The following is a 20,879-nucleotide window of genomic DNA, read 5'->3' on the forward strand; positions in this document are numbered from 1 at the left end:
TCTTGTAAGAGAGAAATGAAATTGAGACTCAAACAACAACAACAAAAAGAAACTTAATTCAGTGCATTGCTTTTCATTTTAAGAGGCACAGAAAGAGATGGTCCAAAGTTAAGAATTTAAAATTATTCCGTGTGTGTGTGTAAGTTAGCATGAAATCCAGAAAAATGCAGTCAGTATACGGAGGAGCTACATAAAGAGGAGTCACAGAGAAGACAAAGAAAGACAGAACCTCAGGGAAAGTAAAGTGGCAATAGCTGGGAGGAACAAGTACAAATGTGGGTCCAGAGCCAGCAAGTATAGCACACAGCATGTAGTTCATGCCAATGAATGTGAGGAGGTACAAGGACACAGCACATACCACGCTCCCCGCAACACACCCAACAAGGGGGGCTAATAGGCAGGGGGTAGCCACGTTCTATTAGGAAGCAGTTTCTAAAAGCCTTATCTTATGCATTCAGCCTTTGGCCAGATAGTCTCTGCTCCTGCTATAAAAGGGACTATCTATTTATAGATGTAAAAAAAAAATAAAAAATGTATCTGCAAGATTCAACTGAACATTGACCAACAGACAAGCTATTTTATTAAATTATCACCCAGCTTTCACAATTCAACCAATGATGACTACCATGGTTTAAATCATCAATCTAATAGTTTGTTTATTTCACTTTTCCTAAGTTTTTTGTTTTCTTTGGAAAAAAAAACACCAAAACAAAACAATTACCGTAGTTCTTTTATGACTTCCTTTGGACTTTCTCCCCTTCCTACCACTATGCAAACAATATATTTCTCCCATTATCTTCTGAGTCCTGGAATTTTCTAAAATTTTCCTTCTCCTTTCTTTCCCAGGAGTCCTGTCAGCAGCAGCTTGGGTTCCTTCCCCCCCCCCAAAAGGGTTTTGGGAAAGTCAAAAATGTAAAGGTAGAAATTACTTCTGAGATCATCAAATCTTTCCTCCTCTCTTCGTCTCTCTCAGATGAGGAAAGAGACCCAGGGGAAGTGAGAGGTTTGTCCAAATTCATGCAGAAATGGGCCTGGCTTTTAGCACTCTACACCCTCGGGGTGCATGTTCTCTCTGCATGGCACTGGCTGATGTGTGGAGGGGTATTCTATGGCTGCTGAACAGTTTCTACACACGTGCTTTGCTCACAGACGACAAGAACAAAGGAAACGGTAGGGTGTGGAATGTTAGGTCTCCTGAGTGATGGGGCCGGGGAGCAAGCTCAGGGGACAGGGCTGCCTGGTGTGGTTTGTTCTCACACAGCACAGCCTGGCTCTGCCACTCACCGGGAAGGACCCTTCAGGCTCATGATGCTCCATGTCTGAAATGGGAGACCCATACCACCTGCCTCCTTGGGGTGGGGGATGGGGGTGGAGAGTGGGGGTGGGGCCAGAGGCAGCACTATGGTTCATGCTTGTCTGCATTCCCAGTGAAACTGCACTTACAATCTAATGTGCTCAAGACAGTCTATAAACTGTTGGACGAAAACCAAAGTCACGTATTAGTCAACATTTCAGCTAACAGATAATCTAAAATGCTTAACTGTTTTGGACGAAGAAAAAAGTTTAAAATGTTTCTGAATCTTGATTTAAAAATAAAATAGTATTTTCGCATAGTGTCTCAGAAAGCAGGAGACATAAATGTTCCGGATATAGGTTCTCAAAGAGAATCAGACCCTTTGGTCAGAGAGAGGCTGCAGCCAGGAGGGAGCTTGGGAACCAGGCTGGCTGCACTATGCACAACTCACGAGTCACCCTATTTTAAGTTTTTGAACATTACAAACAATGACTTATTTCCACTACAAAATAATCAGATTGGATTTTTTACAATAACTTTTAAGAAATGCATGTTTAACAGAACATTTCAGAACAAAAAGTTTGGGACAAATCTCATTAATAGAAAATTCAGAATGGGTGACTGTCAGTAACATATTACATTCACTCATCTTCTTAACAAAAATATAAAAATAGTTATATAACAAATCAAAAGACCTAAGGTATTGAAAAACTCATTTGACTTACCGTGAAAGTGAATAAAGGTATTACTGTCGAGATTTTAACTAGTTACTGTCTATCTACCCTATAGTTCTGTATGTAAAAACTCTGGTGAAAGATTACAGAGGCAAAGGGAAGACTGTAAAATTGGCACACACACCGGAGACAGCAAAAAATGAGGAGTGTAGAGAAAAGAAATATTGTGATCTAGGAGCTATCTTCTTGAGAAATACCAAGCTGGGCTGAGGTCTGGGCTGGCTGACACAGGAATGTGGGATACACAGATGTCCAACCATACCTGCTGGGTCCATTTTTCTCAGACAACCATTATCTAATCAAACCTTATAGAGGAGCATTTCTATGCAACATCTGTGAAAGGTTTTGTGTGTGTTTGTTTTTAAAATTGACCTGGTTTCATTAGGCAGATCGTATGGCATCCCAAAATGGCATTCCCTGTTGTGTGATGAGAGAACACCTCGTTTCCCTAGGGAGTCTCAACATTCCTTAAGCAGAGGAGTTAAAACTAATGAGGTGGTGCCTCTGAGGCTCCTAAATCATGTGTCGACTGACTGACTGGTAAGTGAAGAGAGAATTAGAAAGGTAGCTGCTGAAGTGAAAGGAGCTTAATGACCAGGTTGCCTAAATTACACCTGAGGACCAGAGCCTCAGGGCCAGAAGAACATTAGCCTCTGGATAAAGGTCACACAGCTGCGGTACTCCACAAACTTTGTACCATCAGAAAATGGTATCTACGGGACACCTATTTGGATAAATGTTATGGTGGATCAAAAAGTGGCCACAAATTCTTGGCAGCTTCTCCCATCAAGAGATGGAATCTCTCACCCTAGTCTTTGAATCAGGGCTAACCTGCTGATTTGCTTTGACCAATAGGATGTGGGAGAAATGATGTTGTGTGACTCCCATGTCTTGGTCTCTTAAGGCTTTGCTACTTCCTCTCTCACCTCTGACATCATGTAGAGAAACCCAGGATGAAAGACCCAACAAGGGGTGAGAGGCCCTTCCAGCCACCCTAGGTAAGTTCCCAGAAATGTGAGTGACATCACCTTAGATCATCCAGCCCCAGATGACCTGTCAGCTTAACACAGGTTTATGAGAAATAATAAATCTTTGTGTTTTAAGCTACTACATTTGGGGGTGGCTTGTTACATAGCAATGAGTAACTGAAACATACGTATATTGTGTTAATATGTACAATGCTGATATAAATAAATATGTTGGTGAGATCTAAATTCATATTCATTGATAATTTCCTGGACTTAAAAACAACAAAACATTGTTGTTTAAAAAAACAAAACAACAACAACAAAAAAACAGCAGTAGAGAGCACAGGGCTTTGAATCAAAGAACCGGGTTTGAGACTTGGATTTGCTCCGCCATGTACCAGAGAACAGTTGTGATTTTGTACAAGTCACTTATTCTCTCAACCTCTGTTTTCATATCTATAAAATCCTCATGGCCTTAGATGATGATAAGATTAGAACAACAAACGTGAATGAATGCTCTGTAAACAGCAAGGCACATTACACAGTTAAGCTGTCATTGTGACTGCTACCTACATGTTACTTACCAAGAGCTTTTTATTTTTCCTTCTCTGCAAAGACATCGTTTGGATCAAGGTATCTACCCTAACTTTCTGTGCTGTAAGTTTCCTTTCTCATGAAGGTGTTTGTATACACACATGCATAGAGCACAAAGGGACTTCCAAAGACCAGAAGGTGTCATGAGCGCATGCCCAGTCCCAGTTTTACTCTTTGTCATCATGTAGTACTTAGGTCCAGTGTCAGGCCCAGAGCCACTCTCGCTCCCTTTCACCGTCTCCTGATGGGAGCTGCCACACAGCTCCCATCATATTCCAGTGCCAAGAGAAAAGGAGGAAAAGAAGTGGCAGGGTGCCTGGAAACCTAAACTAAGCTGAGGGAAGGAAGAATTAAAAATGGTTAAAAGCTAATTATATCACACATAGGAATGATGTCTAAACAGGATGTAGATCAGGAGGACAGACAGCAAAAGTGGGAAAATGAAGGATGGGACACTAAGGAGAAGTAGAGAGGCAGCAAAGAGAGGAGGAATAGCTTAGACTGAGAAAAGGCAGAGGGAGGTCAGAAAACTAGTACTTGTCAGGGATAGAAATGGAAAGAGACATCCGTGCGTGAAAAGAACATCTAGAGGGTAGTGTCTGTCTCTTGTGAGAGCTCAATTTATGTGTGATGAATGAATAACTGAATGAATGAACTGAAAACAGACAACTCAAAAGAAAATTCACACACTGAGCAAGGACTCACCCAGCAATAGGGCAGTTACAGGCCTGAATGGGTGAAACAGTCTCACTGGGAACGGCAATTCCATCTGGATGGGCATGAAGGAGGAAGCAATTTATTCTTTAAGATGAAAGGGGGAAGGTCCACAGGCTTCTTTTCTAGTCCGTATAATAAATCCCCACAAAAAAGGAACAGTTGCTTTTACCTAAGGTAAATCTCCACTGCTAATGTTTAAGCTATTTCTCCTTACTTTGTCCTGGCTACAATAAGGGCTTTTCCCCCTGAATTCTCCACATCATCAGTTTTGCTCTCAGATGGCTCTAACCTCCTAACAATGCTCTTTCTAAATATGCTGGTAAAGGTCAAATAACCGTAACAGGATTTTGCATGCTCTAAAATGCTCTTTTTTACACCTAAATATTATGCTCTTAAAGAGCAAACCTTTGACATGGACCACACACAAGAATAAAGTGTCTTTTTTTTTATGCCACTGTCTTCTCATAAAATACTACCACTCTTACTACTATTAGGCTCCTTCTTTTTATTTACATTTTCACATGGTTGTTTGGGTTTTTATTTTCTTGTCAAATCAACCTCCTTAGTAAGTGGGAACCTACTTACTATGCTAAACTAGGTTAAGCCATATAGTCTGAACATATTCTGTACTTAACCAGTTCACTCAGTATTAATGCATACACAGAGAAAAAGAAAGAAAACATAATTCCTGATTTCAAGAAACACCCTTTAGTTGGTAAGACAAGACTTGATGCATGTAACAGTCAAAGAACAATGCAAGGAAGTACATGATTAATTGGTAACATGGAAAGAGATATTTGGGGAGTTCCTAGGGAGTGGGACGGGTGTTGGTTGAAGCACGAAGACCTTGTGAACAAAGTGGAATTTAACTGGAATCCTGCAGAATGACCAATATTAGAAAAGGTGGAAGGGAGAGATAAAGGCATCGTGTCCTTTGAGAGGTGATGAGAGGTGAGGCTTGGTGCTTGGAATGGAGGGTTTCTGAAACATTGAAAACTGAACCATAAAAAAGGGGCTTGGGGAAAAACTACCAGGGTTTTAAAGTGAGACAAGGAGTAGTATTACCGCCCAATGGCAGGAAGATAATTTTTCTCCTCTTCAAAATGTAAGTCATCATGACTAAGAGTGGGCCTGTTCATTCGTTCATTTATTCATCCATCCCTCCACCCACCCACCAATAAATACAGGTTGGCATATTGCATCAAATCTGAATCTAGGTATAGGAGGCTACAACATATTCTCTTTCCTTGAGAATCACACAGAGTAGGAGACACTGACCAAAAAAAGCAATGATTTCAATGTATTATTAAATACATTGTGTTATGATAAAGAGATACATGGGAATTAAATTACAAGGGATCAGAGGAGGGATACCTACGTCATCCTGGGGGACTGAAGGCTGAAAATACTTCAAAGAGAAGGAAATGTAGTCTTGAAAGAGGATTAAAAGTTGTAGAAGGGGGGAAGAGTCCACTGCAAATGCAAAGGCACAGAGCATGAAAAGGGAGGGGGCCTGATTCAGGTGGGAACCAGGATGAATGTGGAGAAGGGGCAGGGGGTGAGTAGGGGTCACCGACTATCTAAAATACAGGAAGCTAAAGAGCTGTGAGAACATACCCCTTCCCTGCCAATAATTTACAGTGGGATTTTGAATGACTTCCTTCTCCATGTTTTCAATTTCTTCATTTAACTGACCACTCTTAGTTCTGAATGCCAAAGTCAAAATTACGTCCATACAATAATAACCATCCTGAGGTTTATGTTTACAGGACTCACAGAAGCTTGGAGATAAAATGGAAGGCATCTCGTTGAACCTCCCTTCCAATGTAACATTTCTGCTAAGCATTCCTGGCAGGTGGCCATCCAGACGGAAAGAAATCTCTCCAGCTCCAGGAGCTCAGTCCATCTCAGGAAGCAGCCCAATTCATTACTGTACATCATTGGTTGTGAGAAATTTTTTTCTTAAACTGAGAATAAATATGTCTTCCCGCAGCTTCCACCCATTTTGACCCCCTAGAGTGACTGAAAAAAAACACACCTATTGTGCCTCCTACATGCAGATGGTACTATATTACATTTATAACAGTGAATTGAGGGTTGTCCCTTTTCCTCACTGAAGGACTTGTTAATTAACAACTGGCTGAGCTTTGATTAATTAGGTTCTCTAATATAATGTGCCACATTCCCTTTCATGAAGACCTTGAAGGGACATCTGTTACTGTTAGTAATGCTCCATTTTCTTCCTTTACTGATTAGTGATATCTTATGTTTGCACAATAATTCTCCCTTTTCCAAGCAAGCATCTTCACATAAATTACCGTATGGTAATGTCTAAGAAAGTGCCTACCGCTGCTATTATGTTGTTATCTTCACAAAAACCTTTGTATTTATTTTATGATACACTGTAAAAAATAGGGCGAGTCCCATAAAACATGTCTGTGAAAACCTAGGGTTTCTGACAAAACAAAGGGCAAGAGACGTCAAAGAACTGATGTATTTTAAGAACAGAAAGAAGAAAAAAGTAATTATCAGAACAAACTCCAATTAGGGACAAATAAATAATACTTACTTTAACCAAGGACCATGTATTTTCCTGTCTTAACATTTGTATAATCACAACTACTCATGCAACAAACATATATACTAAGTGCCCGGCACTGGGACAAAAGAGACAGCGTGAAGTAAAGCACTGTTTTAACTTTGGATATTAAATGTAGAGCAAAAGTTGAAAGAAATGAGATGATTTAGTGAAAATGATGTCTTGGTATCCTAGGAAAGATGGAGAAGTCATGGCAAGGAAGAGGGGAGAGCACCTCAGTAGGAGAAACAGAATGTCAACGCCATGTTTCTAAGCACGGTCTTCCCAAAAGCCAAGTGTGAAGGGTAAGCTGTAAGGCGGTGCTGTGAAGACTGTCAAGGACAGACCCTGGAACCTCTCACATTCCGGAATAAGCCTGGTCCTACAGGGCTACGTGGATGTTCTGCTACTATGACTAAAATGAAAGCAACTTTCCCCCCCATCAAACCAAAGAGAGATGTGTTTGTTACTCCAAAGAGCATTATAAAAACTTAGACTCTTCTTTGCTTCACCAAGTAATAAGTCTGGGTAGATGTGTGATGGCAAACGTTTAGGATCCCTGGGGAGCACTTCTAGGACACTTGCAGGGTTTCATCCCATTGGACCCAATGGTACAGCACCTGTAAGATTCACTGCAGAGGCTCCAGTGACACGCCCACTATGGATGGATACCCCACTGCCTCCCTGGCTACATACCGGGGGCCGTATTTGCCTGGATCGTCCTCAGCCTGCAAAAGTGCAAGGCACCCTAACAGGAAGACCTTGTAGTGACTTAACCTGATGACTCCTGGTTTTGATCTGAGGAACCATACATGTAAATACCACGTCCTAATAACAGTTCAGTGACTTCTCCACAGAAACAGGAGACTATGAGCTTTCCCTAATACTTGGGGAAAATAAACCGCATGCTGGAAACTGTGCCTCTCATGATGCTAACACTCAAGACAGAGGAGGAAACTTGATAAACTGATGACAAACCGACCTTGTTGGCAGAGTGCAGCAGCCATCCGCTGTGAGTCTGACTTGAGTTTCGTAGCTATCCAGGGGGCACACGGCCTGCTGAACGGACGGGCACTCCACAGTGCTGCAGTCCACGCTGAACACTGGAAGGGGCAGACAGAGGCACCATTTACTGTGACATGTACTGGCATTTGGAGTCCCAAAATGAAACACTGGCTCTGGACACATTTCTGTATTGCCCTTGCTCCCAGAAACCTTGTCCTAGCACTGGTATTTTTGTTTCACTCAACGTTAGAGAACTGTGATATGTCCCAGGTCTTTTGTGCAAGGAGAGCAGGGGATAAGATATTGAAGCGTTAAGATGAAAACTCAGAGAGACAGAGAATTAAACCCATGGTGGTTCTGTGGGTGGAGGGCGGTAGTCAGCCAGAGTCATTTCTGACAGAAGAGTTCAAGAGAGGAACAAGGGATTGTTCTACCTGAAGCATTTATCTGGCAGGTGAAAGAAAATCTGACCAATGGTTAGAAACCTGTAAAGAGGAAATCACCACACGAGAAATTCTGCCACAAGAAGAGGATGTTAGAAATCATTTAAAGAAACAGCTGGGACATAACAAGGAATCCAACATGGCACAGGTGGCAAATAGTTAAAGATGACTTAGCACATACTATCAAGCCAATGGATGAATGGTGGCAGATGGACGTGGAAAGATTAGGGCTGATTGTTTCCGTATAAACCATCTGGCATTTTGATGCATACATGTATCTAAAAATAACTTTGTTTTATGATTGTTTTTAAGTGTAATACTTTAAAGTGACAGATATATCTGCAAATGAGGGCTATGACCTTCTCTAGGCGAATGAAGCAGGTAGCCACAGTACCATAAATTTTAACCCCACCTCCCCCATTAATCATACTTGGAAAGAAGGAAAAAAAAAAAAAAAAAGAAATGAGAAAAAGACATGGTCCCTCTCTGGAGGCACTTCTGTACCAGTGGATTATCACCCTGGTTCTCTGACGAGGCCAGAAATAGCCAGGCTGCCATTAGCCCAAAGTGGCAGGCGTGCAGTGTACTGATGAGAACACCCCATCTTTGCGTGTTTGGAGAGGCTGGGGTAGCTGTAGAGGTCATGCTCCCCTCGGATGCAAAGGAGCAAGGATGCTCAGACAAAGCTCGTGCGTACCTGGTTTGCACTCATACAGGTCACAGCACTCTCCCGGCTTCCCTGAGGCTTTTGACACTAGTATGTTCAGGTATCCAGGCTGGCAGACTTTGCGCAGACAGCCCGCAGGGTCGCACACGCAGCGGCTGGGTAAGGGGCAGCACTCCCCAGGAGGAGCATAGCCCTCGATCAGAACAGAATCTTCAGGACAACGCGGAGAGAACTGGACTTCACATCGGGCCTTGGAGCAATCTGGCTTCTCTTCTAAATGGGAGAGAAAGAATTTAGCACATGCCCAAGGGCAGTGTGGGGCACTGTCATCAGAAGTGCAGGACTCCGGATGATCTGTTTACTATGCAAGGAGGAGAGGGGCAAGAGAGATCTGGTGGAAACCCTCCAGCTCAGCTTAGCCAGCCATGAAGACCTCTCCTGAGATCTGCTCGTGACACCAGAACGTGAGGCTGAGGTTGCCTCTGTCTCTATCTTCCCACTCACTTGTGTTGAATGATCAACATTGTTCATTGCATTGACCAAAATGAAGAAAGGCAAAGGGAAGATGCCTCCATGACCTGGAGAATCTGAAAACTGGACTCAATCACTGGCTACATGAGAGATTTTTGACTTTAAAAGGAGTTTCAAGGGCTGGTCTTTGAAAACACTGCACGCTTAAACACCAAAATAGACCCACAAATAAATTACGGCCACTCCAGGGACTGGAGACAACACGCATACTAATCAACCTCCAAGCTCTGAATTTTGAGGAGATGAACTTAGTGAGATTCTATGATAGAGAATCTTAGCAAGATGCATAATGAGCCAAATTCCCATGTAATTTCCCTAAATGACATCTGGTGTTTCTCTCTCTAGCAGAGATCCATCAACTGTACCTCATTCTCCTTTCTCTAGTATTATGTATTGATCTGTTGCTGCATCTCAACTTTAAAAATAAATCAAGCAAAGTCCTAGCTTCTGGAGCCCTCGGTCTCGTAAGCTTTTAAGAAACCTACACCAACATTAGGTCCTTGAGGAAGAGACTATATAAACCAAAAGCACATCCTCAGAGCCCCATGACCTTCGGGGAAGTAAGGGAGAGAGTTCAAAAAATGTTGGGTGAAAATGGCATCGTGTAGTGTTGGGGTACAGTATCATAAGCTCCGTCTTCCCTAAAGTAAAACCCACACAGAATCACATAGCAGGGTTACACCCAAGAGGTCACCTAGTTTAGTCTTCTCAACTAAAAATTTTAGTCACTTTTGTAGATAAAGAACTTGAAGCCCAAGAGTTCAAGTGAGCTGCCTAAGGTCAGCAGTAAAACTAAAGCAAGGATCCAGGCCTCCTACTTGCGGTTCACTTAGCTCTTTGTATTACAAAAGTAGATCTAGTTCCAAAACCAAGTGTTCCTTGGGTTGTTTTCTGCCGTAATTGCTGTATCTTTCATTTCAATGTCTAACCTTCCTTGTCTAATTACTTCTTGTCTAATCAACCCATAGTATAGAAGAACCTTCATACTCATAGTTCTAGTCAATTCTTTAAAAAAATACTTATTGAGCACCTGCTGTTCCAGTGACTTGAGATACAACATAAAAAGAAACACAGATTCCCTGCTCTCAAAAAGCTTATAATGCAGTGGAGGGTGACAGAAAATAATAAGCCTTATAAATCAGCAAACTATATAGGTAGTACAGGGTGGTAAGTGCTATGGGGAAAAAACAGCAAGGGGGAATTAAGAGTGCATGGAAAAACTGGAGGGGCAGCTTCAATTTGGTCAGAATAAGCATCACTGAGAAGCTGACATTTGAACAAAGACTTGAAGGAGTGAGAGGGTGGGCCATGGAGATGTTTGGGAGAAGGGCATCCAGCAGAGGGCACAGCTAATGTACCCCGGCATGTCCCAGGACGAGCAAGGGGGCCTGTCATGCAGGGAGGCCTGCGGGGTCTCTGCTCCCACTCCCCATACAAGAACGCAGGATATGGTGAGGCCAAAAAGGAACACCCACGGAGCCATAGGTAGGGGAGTCATACCACTATATTCTCTCTGGCGGCGGCACTATACTCTCACTGGAGGCTGGATCCACACTGTCCGCAAACCGCCATCCACACTTGCCAGCCCAGCCGCCATCTTCTTGCTAGCCCCCATTCTTTCTCTCTCTTTCTCCTCCTTTCTCTCCGTAGCCACAGCAGTTATATTGTGGCCAATGGCTCACTGGTTACAGCTGACGGCCAACTAGCCACAGCTGATGGCCATGCAATCACAGTTGATGGCCATTTACTACCTGAGCCAGGCACCTATCTATGTGAGGCCGAGAGCCTGGAAACTTCTTTCTGGGGCTCTGCCCCCACACTCCTCCCCTACAGGCTCTCGCCTCACAATCTACGCGACAAGCGTCTTCCGCGAGGGGCCCTGTGCGAGGAGCCTGGGGGTGAATGCAATATCCTGGACACAACTAGGCTCTCTGGGCACAGCCAGGGTTTCTCAGGGCACCACCAGTGCTTCTGGGCACGGCCAGACTTCCTGGACTTCTTAGGGTACCACTAGTTTCCCCGGGCACAGCTAGGATTTCTCAGGGCACTGCCACTCTCTCTGGGAACAGCCTGACTTCCTGGGCACAGCCAGGGCATCTTCAGGGCACAGCCAGACTTCCTGGACTCAGCCAGGGCTCTCAGGGCACTGCCACTCTCTCTGGGAACAGCCCGACTTCCTTGGCACAGCCAGGGCATCTTCAGGGCTCAGCCAGACTTCCTGGACACAGCCAGGGCTCTCAGGGCACTGCCACTCTCTCTGGGAACAGCCCGACTTCCTGGGCACAGCCAGGGCATCTTCAGGGCACAGCCAGACTTCCTGGACACAGTCAGGGTTTCTCAGGGCACTGCCACTCTCTCTGGGCTTCTCAGGGTACCCTGCTGGAACAACAGCGACTCACAATCAAGGTGCTTACATATTCTCAATGGCGGCCAGTCAAGACACAAAAGCAAATATCCCCCAGTTCCACTAACAACAGTTCCCAAACAAACAGTCAAGCGGTCCATTAAATTAGGGATGGAAGGCAATTCCCCATAGTCCATAGTCATTCACCAGGGCTGTCCTGGGGGTGAGGGACGACCTTGACCTCACCCTCATCTCCCACGGAGGACTCAGCAAGCGTTACCTCCTGGGACTACAAGTCCTGCATCCGGGCTGCCCGAGCAGGAACCTCCCGGCCCACAGGGCTGCAACGACCCCCGCTCTCTCCGGCCTGCGCTGGTCGGGGAACCGTCCACATCCCTCCACCTCTCCACGGGGCTCCATCTCTCCAGCAGCTGCATGGCTTTTCCTGTGCTGGTGGGAGAACCGTCCACATCCTCCCACCCCTCCACGGGGGTCCAGCTCTCCGGCAGCTGCTCCTCCTGGTCTTCCCGAGACCGAGTGTTCATACACACAAACTGCTCCACCACTCTTGGGAGAGCTTTGGCTGGCACCGTACCCTGCTCGCTGCGCCATCTGTCACGCGGGAGACCCTGCTCGCTGCGCCATCCGTCATGCAGGGAGGCCTGCGGGGTGCCAGGCGGGGAGGCCTGCGGGGTCTCTGCTCCCACTCCCCATACAAGAACGCAGGATATGGTGAGGCCAAAACGGAACACCCACGGAGCCATAGGTAGGGGAGTCATACCACTATATTCTCTCTGGCGGCGGCACTATACTCTCACTGGAGGCTGGATCCACACTGTCCGCAAACCGCCATCCACGCTTGCCAGCCCAGCCGCCATCTTCTTGCTAGCCCCCATTCTTCCTCCTCTTCTCTTCTGCTAGCGTAGCCACAGCAGTTATATTAGTGGCCAATGGCTCACTGGTTACAGCTGACGGCCAACTAGCCACAGCTGATGGCCATACAATCACAGTTGATGGCCATTTACTACCTGAGCCGGCACCTGTCTATATGAGGCCGAGAGCCTGGAAACTTCTTTCTGGGGCTCTGCCCCCACAGGGCCAGTGTGGCTCCAGCAGGGCAGATGGAAGATGCACATATCCTATTTTCATATATAACCCCAAGCAACTGTCTTGAGAAGAGAATGCAATTAAGGAAAGAAGAATTCCACTCTTGGATCCCTGTCAGTGTGGGGAGAACAAAGCAAAGAGCTGAGGAGAAGATGCTGACTCTTGACTATATGAGGACTGATTGAGATAGAGAGTTTGTAAAGTGCACTCAGTTGGCTTATCTGGCTAACACAAACACATGGTCTCATAATTAATACGAGCTCTGTGACTTCAATTGCAAATAGCACTTAATTTCTACTCTTGTTAATGGCCTGTAATTAACTTATTCTGCATCACATTCTATTATCTTCTTGTTGTGCAAAATACTTGGTATGTATAATGAGACTTTTCAAACCTATGCTTCAATAATAAAACATGTTTTCATTAAAACCCAGCATATTAGATTTTCCAAGTTATTCTTCTCTTTTTATTTCTTTTAACAGTCCCAACATGGTCACCTATTGATGTGTGTTTTGCAGTTCAATCCTTAAGAGATTTATTTACTTCTAAGAACTGCCTTTGTAATAAAAGTGAGATAAGGTAGGCTGCCACAGAAACTGATCTACTGCTGGAAAGGACTTAAGAATGTTAAAAATGAGGGTTGAATCTTATTAAATGCTTTTCTTACTTTTCTCACAATGATCATTATTGGCTTTCCCTTTAATTTACTAATATAATCAATTAATAGATTTTGAAACCACCCTTGTTTTCTTAGAATAAACCCTGTTTCAAAAGATCCAGCCAGATTTGACTTTGTAACATTTTAAGACGGTTAAACATATAAGCTTGAGTAATATTAATCTTTAGCTCTGTCCTTTGTGTATATGTGGCAGCCTCATCCAGTATTAGTTTCAGAGTTACATGAACTTTTTCAAAGAGCTTTACCTCTTTCTCTGCTGTGAAACATTTTAAATAACACAGGAATTATCTATTCTTTGATGTTTTCATAAAACTCACCTGTTAAATTATCTGAACTCGGTATTTTTTTAAAGGGGGAACAGATGGATTTCTTCTTTGGTTATTAGATTATTCAGGTGTTCTACCATTTTAGAATCATCTGTATTAACATATTTTAGTAAGAATACTATTTAATTCATTTAGAGTTTTCAATTCGTTTTAGGCTGTATTGACCAAGCTTTCTTTTTCTGTAGTTTATATGTTCATCAATTCTAAGTTTTTTAATTTCTTCCTTCTTTGTCTTTCTAATTATTTTGTTTTTGTTTTTCTCTAGTGTTTTAAGATTAATGCTTACTTAGCTTGCTTCTATTTTATTTTCTTAGAAAGGCTAATAATTTTAATTATGATTTTAATACTTTAGCCAAATGTTGCTTTGGTTACATTCTAATTTTTGATATGCATTAATCTCAGTGTAACTCATTTCTAAATAATCTATAATTCAACTTTGATTTCCTCTTTAACGACTTAGAAGAATGCTAGTAAATTTCTGCAGGTTTTTTTGGCTTCCTTTTGATTTTTAATTTATAGTTTCACTGTCTTGCTGCCAGAGAATATAGGCTATACAAATTTCTACTTCTGTTAAATTTTTGAGTTTATGTTTTTGTTTTTTTGGCATGTGTGTGTGTATAAATGTGGCCTACGGCCAACTTTAAAATATACTGATATTTGAAAAGAACATGTGTTCTTTGTTTATTGGATACAAACTTACAAATCTATTAAATCAAGCTTCTTAATTATGACAGTCAGATCACTTATATCTTATATTTTTTAATCTACTTTTTAAGAAGGGTCTATAAAAATCTTCCACTATGAACCAGTAACTTCTCGTTGTATTTCTGTTTTTACTTTAAACTTGCAAGGCTGTGTTGTTCACCTCATGACTAGAAGGCATAAGATTCAAGACTGTTATACTGACTTAACAAATTGTAAAATAATGCTTTCAAAGAATTTAGATTTCTAAGATCTATATCTTTCTTTTTATTTTGTAACTGCTAACTTCCTTAGCGTTCTTCTTCTCTCCTTTCAACCCTCTATTCACCTTTCAATAGATTATGCAGAACCCTCACTCACTCAGCATCCTTCCCTTCCCCCAGTCAGTCAGCAGCCTGTCACTTAAACCCAACCATGGTTACCATAGCATCAGGAATTGTTTTCGGATACCTTCTTTCTCAGCCTGTTCCTAAATAAGTCTTCCAGTAAATTTCATTTAGCCATCTATGTCTCTATTTCATCTCTCTTCCATGGAGAAAATGAGGGGAAAACTACAGCTACACCATGCATTTTCCATCATTTAGAAGGCTTTTCTGACATTACCTCTGAATTTTTAATTTTATCCATTTGAAAAGAAGCCTTTCCTGACTCTTTCCCTATGGTGTCTAACAAATCTATATATAATACTTAATTTAATTAACAAGTTTTTCAGTCTGGTTGCCCTGGCAACTACTTTGCATCTGGAATCTTACAAACAACAACAACAACTGCCCCATACATAGCAAGACTAAAGTGACACTATCACTTGAAACAGGTGCAATTAAGGGAAAATAGGCTGGTTTCACCATTTTAATAATCTTCCTATAAGAGGTTAGCCCTTAAAATATTGACAGGGTCACCCAGTATTAAAACGATTCTTCAATAATAATGGAACGTTTGTGTCAATCCTATCACTTTAGCCTGTGTGACTGCATGTTGGCCATTTGAAGACCTTTTCCAGGTCTGTATGTCAACAGGGAATGTACCATCATGATCTACAGGTAGCAAATGCATTCAAGAGTTTTCTGCTTAAACACGGATTTAGCTAAAACTAAAGCCAAATGAAAAAGTACTAGATGGCAAGAGAAAAAAAGAGAAGAGAAAAATTAGATTGCTAAATTCTTATTATATCAACTTAATTTTTGTAGTTCCACACATCTGCCACTGAAATCTTCCCCCTCTTTCAACAGCACTTAAAATGGTCACTTCAAAAAATAAAAAAGATACGCGGCACACTTACTAATGGAAAACAGGTAACAAAGAAAGGACTAGTAAAATTTATAGGCAACTAACCACAAAGAAGTCAATGCTGCTGAGTACTGAGTCCTCTCCTGAAACCCATCCCAATTTTCACACATGCACGCAAGGAGTAGGGGATCATTCTAATTCTTGGGAGTTCCAAGTACAGATATTTCCAGGGACCCCAAATTTGATCAGACCTGATATCACCGAGTTTAGTGGGCAAAGCACAGAATAAAGAGAGGAAGAGCCTGCTGTCACTGCGGTCCCTACACCTCATTCTGGGTAATCTCCCTCCTTTATAATCTGAAGTCCTAGAGTAGCCATGGCATCAACCTAGGTAAGGTATCACAGGGGTCACTTGGTGGTCCTGGGAGACAAATATGGTACCAGCTGAGGTGCAATCTATGAAGTCCTCTCCAATCCTTTTTTCACTCATTCACTCAACAAATATTTACTGAATGACTTCCATGTGTCAAGGGTTCCAGGCACAGGGCTTAGAGCGGGAAATGAAAACAAAGTCCTTGCCTTCCTGGATTTATAATTCCAGAGGAGTTAGACAAGCAAACAGCCACAAAGCATAATGCCAGGTGGTGATTAATGCTTTGAAGTAGAATCAGCAATGTGGGCGTATTGCATTAGCCAGGTGGGGGAGGCTAGGTCTCTCTGAGGATAGGCACCTACACAGAGACCTGAATGAAAGAAAGGAGAAGGCATGCAAATAAGGGGGCAGGAGTGTCACAGACACAGGGAACAGCAAGCATAAAGGCACTAAGGCAAAATGAGTATACGCTCCAAGTACAAAAATATGCCTCACGACTACTGAGAAGAATCCTAAACTAGTATAATTCACCAGTAGAAAATACCAACAGACATAAGACAATATTTTGACGGATAGCATTTCTTCTTAAGGATTCAATTCCCATGACCATGCTAGAGAAATGAAAACAATCTCTCTTAATTGGGTACCTTCTATGTGTGAGGCATCATGCCTGTGCTTGTTGCCACACCCCTTTGCACTCCCATGTGAAGAAGAGATGACATCTTCATCTCTACTTGGCAGAGGAGGCATAGAGAGGCTATGAAACTTGGCTAAGGTCACAAAGTAAGTGGCAGAGACGCCAAAGCCCATAATCTTCCCACTAATTCCCAATGCTGAAAGCAAAAGAAACATCAACTTTTCTAGTCGGCTTTCCAGGTGTTTGCATGGCTACACTTCTGCTCATATGTAGAATGAAACATTCATTTGCAAAGATAAAGAGGTTCAGGGGCTTGGGTGAGTCCTCCTCTCTCTTGGGTCGGCCACCCTCTCCATCTCATTTGCTCCCTGGCCTTGAAGACATCACATGATAAGAGGAAGAGCCTTCTTGTACCCAGGATTATTTTGTTCTGAAAAACTTCTATTACACATGCAAGGCATATGTCATCCCTCTGTTTTTAAATTTAGAGACTGACTCCTTTAAAATTACACTGTGAATTCTTTTCATTCACATTCCACGATTTTATCATAACCTTTTTTGGCAAGCTTCGCGGTGAGGACTTGTTCCACACAATCATAACCCCGAGGGGAAAAATTAGGCTTGTTGATACAGTCCCAGAAATATTTCATATTTCAGCTCGTTCAGAAACAGCAGCTGTACTTTCCCAGCACTTTCTTCTACTCAGATTTTAGGATTTAACAGTGATGGCATTTACACAGAGCCTTTTCTTGGTGGTTTAAATTGTTTTCAATTACCTAATAAAGTTAGTTTGCATCATACTAGAATATAAATTAGCCAAATATAAAGAAAAAAAACTAAATGATCTGTAAGACCACAACATGTGATAGTTCAGTGGTTTTCAACACTGGCTGTGCATCAGAATCATTTACAAAGATTTTAAGAATACCACTGTCTGGATCCCACCTTAAATCAATTAAATCAGAATTTCTGGGGGAGGAGCCTGGGAATTAACATTTGGCTCAGCCGCTCCCTGGGTGATTTTACTGCGTGAATAGGGCTGTGAATCACTGCGTTACACCTCCAAGCAAACTGGGAAACTGTACAGTGAAATTCTCTATTGACAACTGAGCTTCGCCAAGAGTATGTTCGAACGGCAGCTGGTCAAATGCCAAAGCAGCACTGAGCCTTCCAGCTTTCTGCCTACCAGCAAGTGGTCCACGCTGTATGCTGAGCCCCATCACACCGCTAGGAATCTCCCAGACCACACATCTTTTCTATGCAGGATGTTTTGAATTGGGTTGAAAATGATGCTTTAGATTAGAGCTCTGCTACCAAAGGGTGGACCCTGTACCCGCAGCACCGGCATCACCTGGGAGCTTGTTACAGCTGCAGAGGCTTGGGCCCCAGTGCCAGACCTACTGCCTCAGAACCTGCATTTTAGCAAGACTCCCAGGTGACTCTGCTGTATCACAATGTTTAAGACAAAGTGGTCTAGAGTGGTGGTTCTCAAACAGTGGGCCACGGACCAGCTCATGAGCATATCCTGGGCACTTGCTAGAAATGCAAATGCCAAGGCTCCACATCAGTCAGACCTGCAGAAACTCTGGGGTGATGCCCGATAATCTGTTTGAACAAGCCCCCCCCCCCCCCAAGAGATGCTCATGCACGTGACGATTTGCAAACCATAGTGCTAGAATAATGATTCCCAACCCTGGCAGCACATTGGAGTCCCCTGGAGAGCTTTAAAAATCCAGAGTTCACCCCAAAACTCATTAAATCGAATTCTTGGAAGTGGGACCCCAGCATCAGTATTTTTAAAAGTCCCTCAGCTGACTCCAATATGTAGCCAAGGTTGATTCACTGTTCTAGCTGCCCTCCCATCCCCAATTCCCCAATACTCCATGCTCCCAGGGGAGTGGAAGCTGCTTTAATTCTTAGGAAACCTGAATCAACAGGTTCTCTGGAACCTTCTTGGACAAGGTCAGAGCTTCCTGGGAGGAGTGAAAAGTGCTGAGAGAGGCTTATGGGATCCACCTCTGGTGGTAAGTACTGGGGTAGAGGGAAGAGGGGGTGGGAAAGCCGGATTCCAAAGGTGTGTGTATGCATCCTACTGAATTTCAAATCACAGTTTACAAAAATTTATTAGAATTTTGAGCCAGAGACATTTTATTTTATTATCTGTTAATTCACACCCAGAACATGTGCTCAATTTACTCCCAGAGGGATTTGCCATTCAAATAATTACATTTATATATTCATACACAGTAACAAATTTTCAAAATGGAACAATGTTTTAAAATCTGGCAATAAAATAAGGCCGAAGGATAGTCTGCATAAATGGACAAAGAACTGAAGATTAATTTCAAAAATGATTTTCACCCAATAAGACTTCTCTGAATACCTGCCCCTGCTTTTTTTTTGCCATAAACACAAGCTCGCAAAAAAGGAAAATTATTAGAGAATGGGACAAATGACTAATGAGGAAAACTTGAACGAAATTTGTATAGTCAGTGCAGCAACATCTTAAGGGAAATCTTCACAACGGCTTGAAAATGTCATAAAGGCATAAACACTAGAAATGAAGAACTCCCCAGGGTGGTGCTTAAACGGAAGGCAACATCCATTATACAACACAAACAAAGCCTCTATTTTGCTGAGTGATTCTGTTACTCTGGGTGGGTCACTTTCCACACTTTAAGTTTTCCTCCCTGAGGAAGGGGTGCTGCAACTTGGTTCTTCCTTTGTGTAATGACAACATTGATTTGAAAAAATATGTCAGATTTTAAAGAGGTGAGAATGAAGGGTCTGGTGTTCCTCATCTGCAAAATGAGGGGCTGGCACTTGTGCATGTGTTCTATGCATGTCCTCCAGCCAGAAGTTCAAGCCCTTCCTATGCAATCAGGTTCCAGGGACTCCTCGGCCCCTGAGGAAGACCAACCAGTGGTTTCTGAATTAAAGAAGTCAATTCTTTTCTCCTAAAACTCCAGTGTTTGTTAATGCTGTCGAGTTTCAGGAGGATCTTAACCTGACTTTAAACAACAAAGAACAGTAAACCAAAGGTACTGTCGGTAATATTGGCAAATAGATTCTTCAGTCCCAGAGGTGGTCTTTAGTTAAGACTTTAGAAGGACACCAAAGAATATTATGTGTTGATGTGAGGTCTTCTGAGGTTCCTGAAAGTGACTACACTTAAGCGACTGACAAGATACATCAAGAATAAGGAGAGGTTGTGGAACAGCATGAATGAAGGACAGGGGGAGAGATGATAAAACACTGCACTGCTGGGTCTCTGCTGAGGATAGTGGTCCCCAAAAAAGAACAGCCCCTACTGAAGTATTCAACTAGTAGTTCTCAGGGGGGTTTGTATGTGCTGAAGAAAATCCATATGGATAAAAATAAACAAGTAGATTTAAAAAAAAAAAAACAGCTTGGCCATTTATTTGTTTCTTTCTCTTCCTTCTTTTTTATTGCTGTTTTACTGGAGATAAACTAGTTGTTTGTACCACGTACAAGCCATTTAACAGAGGTTACTTTTTGGCTAGTTTTTTTTTTTTTTTTTTTTTTTTTTAATGGGACTCAGCATAGCTACTGGTTTACTATAAAAGTTTAGGAGCCAGAAAGAACTATGTTAAAATCTTGGGTTTTTTACAACTAGCTGTGTGATCTTTGGCAAGTTTCTTGACCTCTCTGTGTCAGCTTCCTCAGGGTTGTTACAAGGGTTAAGTGAAATAATATATATTGCAGGTGCCCTATGGCTGATACACATGCATCTAAGTGTCCAACACATTCATGATCATCACTAGCATTAGTTACTAGAAGTTGAGGCTTTGAGTCAGACCTAAGAATACTCATACACTCATTTTACACAGGGCATAAAAATACTCTACAAGACTGTTTTAGAGATTAAAAGTATATACATTCTTCGATATTACATAAATATTTTATATTTGTATATGAAATATTACATTATA

At 42.4% G+C, this 20,879-nt stretch overlaps 1 protein-coding gene across 3 annotated transcripts in view; it reads right to left on the reverse strand.

Moving 5' to 3' along the window:
* CRIM1 (cysteine rich transmembrane BMP regulator 1) overlaps positions 1 to 20,879 on the reverse strand; it is a 185,419-nt gene that overhangs the window by 94,528 nt on the left and 70,012 nt on the right. For 2 of the 3 annotated variants that reach the window (XM_019741906.3, XM_019741916.3), the window contains exons 3-4: positions 9,031 to 9,273; positions 7,868 to 7,988 (exon numbers count right to left, since the gene is read on the reverse strand). In XM_019741906.3, coding sequence (XP_019597465.1) covers positions 7,868 to 7,988; positions 9,031 to 9,273 — 364 coding nt within the window. The remainder of the gene's footprint in view (positions 1 to 7,867; positions 7,989 to 9,030; positions 9,274 to 20,879) is intronic. The other variant, XM_074331893.2, reaches the window with a different exon arrangement.

This window comes from Rhinolophus sinicus, chromosome 2 (genome assembly GCF_057876585.1).
Source record: "Rhinolophus sinicus isolate RSI-liver-muscle chromosome 2, RSI-T2T, whole genome shotgun sequence".
Lineage (NCBI taxonomy): Eukaryota > Metazoa > Chordata > Mammalia > Chiroptera > Rhinolophidae > Rhinolophus > Rhinolophus sinicus.